Raw genomic sequence first — 9,714 nt, 5'->3', positions numbered from 1 at the left:
TCTCGATATTTTCCTGCGCAACACATGTTTCACAGCATGCCTGTCAAAATGAACGTTTCTTTCAAAATAAAAGACAAGTCCAAGATGAGAGACATTAAGTATTTTTGTATTTTTGACCAGCTGTCCGCGACCCACCCTGTACAGGTTGCGACCCACTTTTGAGTCCCGAGCCAAAAGTTGAGAATCACTGATTTAAAGGTTTGTGAGCCACTTAAAGATATATTAAAGATAGGCTTATATATTTACGTGTCAAGAGGATAATTTGGTTTAATTTTAGAGTTGCATTAATTGTCAGTCTCTCTTTTTGCGTTTTATTTGCAAAGTGGCAATTTTTTATATATACGTTATATATACGTTTATATATACATATGTATACTGTATACTCCTATGGTCGAGTTGAAAAAGTTATACCCAGAGGTGTAAATAATACTAATATACTACTCAAGCAGAAGTACTTTTACTTGATTGAAATAGTGCTCAAGTGCAAGTAGTACAAGTAAGTCATACATAAAATACTCAAGTACAAGTAAAAATTAGCCCAATTAAAAAGTACTCAAAGTAAAAGTTACTAGTTTACATTTATCGTCACGTTTATTTTTGGTAATAAATCTTGCCACAGTTCCCTTTCATACAGTAAACATCTCATGTATAAACATAAAAAGGAAGCGACCAAATCTTGCACATAAAATAAAAGCTTTGTAAAAATGTACAATTCTTTAAAAAAAATTAAAATAACACCAATGAATTAAATTCTAAATAAATTAAAAAAGAATCTCTAAGTATAGCTAAATGTATTGAACTCTAAAACAGAGAAAATAACCAGCATTCAATGCTGTTTGGCACTGTGTGTTACGTTTAATCTGATTGGTCAACTATAATGTGATGCATTTGATTGTTGTCTGGTCATTTCATTTTATTGTAGTTTCACAATGTCCGTTAACCATTTTAAAACAAAAAATAATAATTTACTCAGTAACGGTTGGGTGTAGAAATGTAATAAATGACTTTACTTCTTTTAAAACTTAAGTACAACTACTGATTTATAGAAAAATACTCAAAAAGTACAAGTGTCCATAAAGCTACTCAATTACAGTAATGTGAGTACTTGTAATTTGTTACTTTCACCTCTGGTTATACTTATAATTATACACAAAGTTAGTCAAACAAAAGCATGTTTTTTTTTTTTTCAAACTCCACTCTTTTGGTATTTTTTCATACCCAAAATATCGTACGTTATCTGAGCCCAGTATCGTCCCACCCTAGTATATTTTTTATAGTATAACTGCAATTTCATTTCAATCAGACGCTATGAACCCAGTCTGACCTGGTGGACTTTAAGTAGTAAAAGGCTTGAGGAAAGAATATATGACTTATTGCTAATTGTGATGTAAGAATGAGATAGTGAGTAATCAATGTGATAGGCCTTAGTCGTGATGGAGCGTATCGCGTCTTGTGCTTGGAGAGGATCCAACCCTCCATGGGACACCGTGTACATGTTGGGCAGATAAAAGATTAATGATTGTGTGCCTGCAGAGATAAACAACAAAATCATGGGGTTAACCAGAACAGTCAATTTGCATGAGTCCCTGTAATAATATTATCACTATTATCATAGCAAGGTGGCTTTAGGTTTGATCTCTGAGGGTAGAACTTTGTGTGGAGTTTGCATGTACTCAGGTTCCTCCAACTATTGACATGTGCATAGCTTTTAGTCGCAGCTTCTTGCAAATGATTGGAACAGCAATTTGTTTCAATACAAAGCAAAAACAGTTAAAATTTAAAATGGTTTTTATTTAGATTTTGTAAGAAAAAACATATACATTACTATTACTAATATAAATCATTATTTTAACATATAAAACAAAAATGCCTTTTTCCAAGTTTTTTGCCAATATTTGCCCTAAAAAATAAAAATATTCAAATGTCAGTATTTTTTGGTACTTCATTGGTCTGCCCCAATTAAAGTTTAAACCGGCACCAAAAACTGTTTTTTTTTTTTACCCCTAACTTAAGTTATTTTGACACATCAAATCAAAACGACAGGAGAAACTATTTCAAAAGTCAAAAAAAAAAAAAAACTAAAATCTTCAAAACAAAGCTTTTTCAAATTAAAATGTGTGGTCTAATATATTGCTACAGGTTTAAGGAATGTCTCTGTAATATGATATAAATTACAGTATGTACATTAGTCTGTGCTGTTTATGTATACACAACAACGCAGAAATTCAAAAACTGCTTTTAAATAGTTTTTTCCCTTATTTAAAATCTTTAAAACTAATTATTTAATATTCAAACATCTCAACGGCAAAAAATAAATAAAGTCCAATTCTTGAAAAGACATTGTTATACATAGCATAAAACACAAATATACAATGAAAAGAAATAAACTTGTACAAAAATTGTTTATTATTAAATACAAAAACACCTCAAACATAACAATAAACTGGGCGTCTATTTCTTTCTGAAAAGTCTGTATATACAAATAGTGATAAGATTCTGCTTGGTTTCTATTATCCTGGGTTATGCTGCCCCCTGCTGGTCTGCAGACCTCTGCTTTCAATCACTGTTTATTCGTCGATGGTCGGGAGCCAAAATGCCTAAAAAAACAGACAAACAAAAAAGATATGGTTGTTGTTGATGTTCGTATACTATTTCAGAAGACATTTATCTTTGTGGCACAAACGTCTCATCTACTAAAACGACCTCTTAGAAAGGAATAAAAGTTCATCGTGTCTCTCCGATGCTCACCATGTTGGAACAAGCGCTGGCAAACGTCATGAACTTGGGGTTGAACTGTAGGCAGGTGATTGGTCCCGTGTGCTTCCCGTCCAACAGAGCCACCTTTATCCCGCTCTCAGCGTTCCACACGTGGACCTTTCCATCCTCAGAGCCTGGAACGTCCAAAATCACACATTGACACAACTGGCAAAACTAAGACCTTTTCCTAGTGTGCATTCATACATATCATATATCCTGGAATATATTTGCTTAAATACTTAGTAATTGATAACTTTCAATATATTAGGCAGGATTTTGTGGAAAAATTAAACCACATTATTATTGGAGACTTAAAAATGTATTATTCATCCTTAATATTTTTAATCTATGCAATTTCACTTTCAGCCATTGTATGTTAAAAGCCCTGAAACAGACCAATAGCAAAATAACTTTAGCAATAAAAAGCAGGGTTGGGGTCAAATACATTTTTAAATTACAACTTCGTAATTTACAACTAAATTACCAAAGTTTATTCAATTACAATTAAAATTGCAATGATTATTTTCCCCCTAAAATCCAATTAAAATTACATTCTCATTTACTAACGTTCCACCCTTTATTAAATAAGCCTATAAAATTTAAAGTCCTTCTTGTGATAACTTTTCTCTTCAGCTGTAAAATACACTAAAAACATTATCTATCATCTAATTTGTTTCTCATGTCTTCATTACCTTGTTAGACATCCTAATCCATTAAAATATTGGTATCAATTATTATTTTTCAAATTATATTGATCCTCAAGAGAACTGACAAGTAAACTTGATATTAGTTGTATTTTTCCCTAATAATTGTTAATTACATTTGTGTAAGCCATAGAACTATAACGTGGTTCCCCAGTTTTGTGTTCAATAAATTGTTTTTCATAGAATTTCCATGTGAATTACAATTACAAAGTCAATTATCTGAACGATATTACAATTAAAACAGCAAAAAAAATTTCCAGTTACAAATTAGAATTGTAATTAATTATAAATTACTAGATTACAATTATAATTCACCTCAACCCTGGTAAAAAGCACTTTTTTGTCTGATCAGATCAAATTACTACCTATATTATTAACCATAAGTTTTATTATGGCCTTTCCGTCCATGTGGGACTTTCCCACTTCACATTTTTAACTCTACACAGCAGGGAAAGTATGAACTTTTACTTTTTTGTTCTACATTCAAAAGCCGTATTTAAATTGAAATATGGCAGGAAGGACTTTACTTACCTATCATCACAAACTGGGAGTCAGGTGTGAACGAAGCCTCTAATGTTACACCTTTAGTGTTGTTGTAGCCCTGTGAGGAATAAAAACAGGGCATCGATGAGCAAATAGACACTCATCACTTATGCAAATTAATAAAAGATTTTTTGATGTTTGGAAAAACATTGATGAAATCTAATTGTGTTGATTTAAAATAGATGTTTGTTTGTTTGCCACATCCTTCTTACAGCACAATAGCTCACGCTCATTGTTCTATTAGTGGCCATTGGATTAAACCAAATGCAAGCATGGGAACCTCTTCTATCTCATCCAAATGGAATAGTGAATGCCCTTTACAATATATTAACCAAGGTTCCTGTTGCTGCTCTGAATCATCTGAGTTCTATCATTGTTTTGTATCTAATTATTTATAGAAAGGATGATGGCGTGTACACGTTTCATAATAATTAACAGCTATAGTCCACCCAGGTGGAAAAAGAAACCTTAATGAACAGGGAGTCAGTCAGCCTGTGGGATTCACCTAAAGTCTGTACACTGGCTCCAAGTCAGCCTCAGAATAGACTTTAAAGTTCTGCTGCTGGTGTATAAATCTGTGAATGGGTTTGGTCCAGAATACATCAGTGAGATGTTAGTCAGGTATGAACCCAGCAGGTCTCTCAGATCTATGGACACAGGTCAGATAGTGGAGCCCAGAGCTCACAGTATAAACATGCTGATGCTGCTTTTAGTTGTTATGCTGCAAAAGAGTGGAACAAACTGCCAGCAGAGCTGAAGTCAGCATCTAATGTGAACATTTTTATGATTAAATTTTTTTATTTTTTTGCTGAATTTAATGTTCTTATAGATTTTAAGCTGTTGAATGTTTCTGTTGCACTTTTTGATCATGTAAAGCACATTGAGTTGCCTTGTGTATGAAATACGCTATACAAATAAAAATTTTCAGATAGTTATTAATTGCACAGAATATTTCTAAAGGCAATGTTTTGATTGTGTAGAATATTTGGTGCTGAAATTGAACTTTCTGGTTGGTTTCTTACCCCAAACGAATGCAACACGACGCCCTTAAATGCATCTAAAACACGTAGGGCTCCACCGTTTGTAGAAAGAAGAATGAGCTTTCCATCGTTGCTAAACTTAAGTCCCGTCCACTCACATGTTCGGTCATACTGAAGCTTAAATGTTGCAAAGGGGCCCTGTGTGGATGAGAAACAATGACATTTTTTCAGTGCGCACACACATCACACATTATGCATCCATGAAACCGCTGACACACAAACTGCCTTCACCTTATCAAATGACCGCAGGTCATAAAGTTTAACCATCTCAGAGTTTATTCCTGCCGCAAAAATGAGACCCTCGGGATCGAAGGAACACACAGGTTTACCCTGCAGGTGCATCAAACCCTAGGGAAAAACAAACAAGTCGAGTTTTAGCTCATCTTAAAACACTTCCAAAGTGGGATCAACAAATCACATGCACAGAATCTACCTGACAGTTAGGTGATCGCAAATCCCAGAGTCTGATGGTTTTGTCTAATGAGCCAGAAATAAACGTGTCATCCACAGGAGACATGGACAGAGACGTCACTCTGGTCAAGGACAGAAATAATTCATCAAAATCAATGGCAACACAATAATCGAACAAAACACTGAGGGGTGGATTCACTAACAACTGAAATAAAAGGTGGTAAACCAGTTGCTTCCCTAAATCCTTTAGTGATGCAGTTTCCTCACCTGCTGCGCAGAGTTCACTAAAATTGCAGCAATGATTAGTGCACGTGCAGAACAGGTGCAGACCGCCTTTATTTAAATGAGCGTTCTGTACGTGTTGTGTTGAATATGGGTGTAATATGAGTGCACGAAAGCAAAAATAAAAATGTGAAGCAGCAGAATTTGAGGTGTTAGTTGAGGAAACGAATAAATATTCTTTATTCATCCCGCAGTGGAGAAATCTGCGTGAATGTGACTGTGAGTGACGAATAAGTGCATGCGAGCGGCTGATCGCACGTGTGTATGAGACAGTGACCCGGGGAGGAGAGATGTGCGTGCGTGCCTCGGATACAGTCCCCCCCCCAGCCACGGTGGGGAGACGACACAGGAAAGGTTTTAACAGGTTCTTAAAATTGTAAATTCATTCATCCCAAAAATATTAACTCGAGGTCTGAAAATGCGCTCCCTCTGTCGTCTTTCCTCTCGCCTGGACGTCTTCTCACAAATATCACTACTGCCATGACTGCGCAAAAAAGCTTTGACAATTACCACCTGGTTGTGGGCTGTGCTAAATTTATACGGAAAAACAGAGGCAGCAATCAAGTCCAGCTTTGATGAATGGCATTGCGTCCCCTGTATTAATTTATTTACATGTCCTCCTCCCATGCGCCCCCTATTATATATATCAATTAGAGGGAAATGGGCTCATTGGATTGAGGGTGCATTAGGAAGCGCAGCAGCAGCGCACTCCTATTCCCTAGGGTTTGTACGGCTTATTAGTGTGTGGATTGACGTTTGCACACGTTTAAATACCCCTAAACCTTTAGTGAATCTGCCCCTTAATATTAAAACATTAAAGCGCAAATCCAGCACTTACCTTTTGGTGTGTCCAGGAAAGTAGCGGATATACTTGTTATCATGTAGGGATAAGTACCGGATCGTGTCTAAAGAGAGAAAAAAACAACACTGTTCAACAGACGACCACATAACATGCAACTAAACATGGCCAGTGTTGACAATTCAAGTCAATGCCTTTATTGTCATTTTAAAAAGTATAACGAGATTGGGAGCTTCCTATTTACAGTGCAGAACATGTTAAATACAAACATTACAGCAAGTTGAACACCATGTAGGGATAAAAAAGATAAATATTTATAAAGATGAAGATAAAACGTGACTTGGTCCACATGTGGAAGATGTGTGCGATGTGAGCGCTCAGCCGTGGGCAAGGCAGTCACTTGTACAGTTAGCTCCAGTACGGGGCAGAATCACAGACCCTCAAACTGTACAAACAACTACCTCAGACCACAGCCAGCACTGGGACCATTGGTCACATGACAGCTGTTCAGGAACATTGTCTGTTCATCACTGAGTCCAACCAGCAAAACATAACAAAGAGCCGATCAGACTAAAGTTACATCCTGCATTAAAAACCAGGTTATCACCTCTGCAACTTTTCTTTGTCGGAACCTTTTATACTGATGATCAGATCACGTGTACAAAAACTTACCGTCAATTTTGTTGGAGCTGTAGACCACAGTGTTTGCAGCGTGTGTGTATCTGATCAGATCCACTCCATACTTTTTACTGTAAAGGGTCCTCTTTGGTCTGCAGAAACAAAGTGCACAGAAAGAATCAAACAAACTGAATTTAAACAATTACTGTCACTTCATTTTTTCCGATATTTTACAAACCCCAAACAAATAAACAGTCATAATATAAATTAATGTAAAATTTCTGTTCTAATGTGCTAATTAATGACTAATCGGGAATCCTGATCCCATATTGATATTGGTCCGATATCAGTGGAAAAACCAAGTATCATGATTATATCTAATATTTCAATACAAGCGGTCCACTCCAGACTCCACTTTGGCACTTCTAATAAATGAGTCAGTTTTTCTCATAACTATAACTGTTGCTGACTCATGATCTGTTTGAGTAATATCATTTGATAAAGCTTCTTTTTTTTTTTTTTTACATTCCACACTGCAATACAAGTAATAAAAGTAGGTATGATTTATTTTAATGTTGCAATATTGGTATCTTAGTTATCAGAAGTGAAAAAAGTTGTATCGAGACAACTTTAACAGTATGTATTGAAATATCTAATGTTAGATGTGTGTGCGTGAGTGTGTAATATATATTGTAATGGGGCTGGGCAAAAAAAAAAAAAAAAAAAAAAGATGATTTAATCGAATTTGTAGATAAAAAAGATTTTTATTTTTGCAAATTTGAATTTAAAAGAAAAAAAATTCCCCCACCAGTTTTCTCAGAGTTTTTCACGTCCCGTCTTTGTGGGTTACCGTAGCGTGATGCGAGCCAGTCCCCTCTGTGTTTACCCTATGAGTAGGCTATGTGTGTGCCACAGGCATGTTTCATTTTTTCTTTGCACTATGTTGAGATGCTAAGGGCAGAGTTTATTATTTTTTTAATTGAAATGTTATAGAATATGTAGCTATCTGATTTCTTAATCAGAAAATTTAAGCTACTGTAAAGTTGCTGTTGCACTTTTTCTTAAACCTGGGTTAAAACTTGAAATTGTTGAATGACAGAGCCTCATTATTTTTTTATTTTGTGGTTGTTCAATGCATTCTAACTGTTGAGGACAATCACAGCAATAAAGTTGCATTTTCCTTTAAAAAAAAATCTGAGATCCCCCCCCGGCAAAATCGCCCAGCCCTATATTGTAATAATAGAATACTATTCAAAATGTATTTACATTTTGTTTAATCAAGTTGTTACCATGAGATAACCATAAAGAGAGAAATGCAAGTCCAGATAATACAATGTAAATGTGTTTGAATAAAGTTCAGTACCAAAAAGGAACAACATTCCCTGGAAAAGTTTTTATTCCTAATGTTGACGTGATAAACACTGATGTATTGTTAAGCTTTGATCCTTGACCTATTATTTATGATGAACTACTGCTAAACTAATTATTTGTAATTAATTAATCAATCAATACATATTAATTGTAGACGTCTGTTTGAAATCAGGAAGATGGTCATTCAACAGTTAACTACTATAAAAAAGAATATATTAAAAAAGCCATTGATGTGGCTTTATACAAACTTAATAACACATGACCTTGATAACATAACTGCTGTACTCTCGGGTAACAAGCATTGATCATCCCAGACGCAGAGCAGGGCGCCAGGCTGGAGGCTCAGCCCACTAGGCCCCACAGCTAGCATAGAGGACGGAGAAACCACAATCACAGCCTCGTTTCAGGGCCTTACTTTCCCTCCTGGCAGTCGTATAACACCAGAGAGTCGTCATCGCTGCTGGAGATTATAGTCTCTCCATTGGAGCTGAAGTCGAAGCAGTTGATTTTATCAGTGTTCTCTCTGAACACTTTAGCAACCCTGAAGCTCCGCAGCACATTGTCCTTCAGCTTCATGTTGGTCCGACAACCGATAGAAAGCGTTTAGTCCGCACCTGCCCACACAGGTTGTTTGTGATGCTTTTTTTACTTCGTCTATCCGAGATAAGAGCGTAGTAAATTTGTTTTTTAATGATTTAATTTAGATAGTTCAGCGCTCAATTATTGACGCTACTGAAAGACGGAGGGAAAACGCACCGCCTCTTTTTTCTTCTACTGAATTAATTTGCTCTAAACGACACTATAGCGCCACCCACTGGTGTACAGGAAGAGGGCAGCAAGCTGTTTTTTCAAACTCAAATTATTATGACAGTGGCTATCTGTACGGTCTATCCGTACGCAGCGCCCATTGGCCAGTTTAGGTCACGTGACTAAGACTGTTCTTTAAAAACCGTAAGTGTTTAAGTGGTGGCCATGATAAAACAGCGTTTGAATTTTCTGAGGAAAGGAGGCTGATCACGTTTGTTTTGACCCGCCTCCTTTCATCATTACATTTGCCTTTTGATATTTTAATTTGCGAATAAAATGCTTCCACAATGTAAGAATATTTTTCACTGGGATATTGTGATGTAGTCTATTATGGTTGCATTGATTTGATCCATTTTTCTCGATTCATCAAGATTAGTTGATG

General features: G+C 35.8%; 1 protein-coding gene across 1 annotated transcript; it reads right to left on the bottom strand.

Moving 5' to 3' along the window:
- Positions 1-2,383: 2,383 nt before the first annotated feature.
- On the bottom strand, positions 2,384-9,303 carry wdr82 (WD repeat domain 82). Its single transcript, XM_028446232.1, has 9 exons — positions 8,941-9,303; positions 7,209-7,306; positions 6,576-6,642; positions 5,478-5,577; positions 5,276-5,392; positions 5,027-5,182; positions 3,993-4,062; positions 2,749-2,891; positions 2,384-2,597 (listed from the first exon to the last, which is right to left on the bottom strand). The coding sequence occupies exons 1-9, from the start codon at positions 9,099-9,101 to the stop codon at positions 2,568-2,570; spliced, it is 942 nt and encodes a 313-aa protein (XP_028302033.1). The 5' UTR covers positions 9,102-9,303; the 3' UTR covers positions 2,384-2,567.
- Positions 9,304-9,714: the final 411 nt, after the last annotated feature.

Source organism: Gouania willdenowi, chromosome 5 (genome assembly GCF_900634775.1).
Source record: "Gouania willdenowi chromosome 5, fGouWil2.1, whole genome shotgun sequence".
In the NCBI taxonomy this organism is placed as follows: Eukaryota; Metazoa; Chordata; class Actinopteri; order Blenniiformes; family Gobiesocidae; genus Gouania; species Gouania willdenowi.
This window is presented reverse-complemented; position numbering and strand designations above follow the sequence as displayed.

What these genes read in the sequence shown, in the direction of transcription:
- wdr82 (XM_028446232.1), bottom strand. Translation starts at nt 9,101, where the DNA reads ATGAAGCTGAAGGACAATGTGCTGCGGAGCTTCAGGGTTGCTAAAGTG. An exon ending in TCGTGTTGCATTCGTTTGGG is followed by an intron (nt 4,063 to 5,026) that starts GTAAGAAACCAA and finishes TATTCCTCACAG; the next exon opens with GGCTACAACAACACTAAAGG. An exon ending in CCAGCGCTTGTTCCAACATG is followed by an intron (nt 2,598 to 2,748) that starts GTGAGCATCGGA and finishes CTGTTTTTTTAG; the next exon opens with GCATTTTGGCTCCCGACCAT.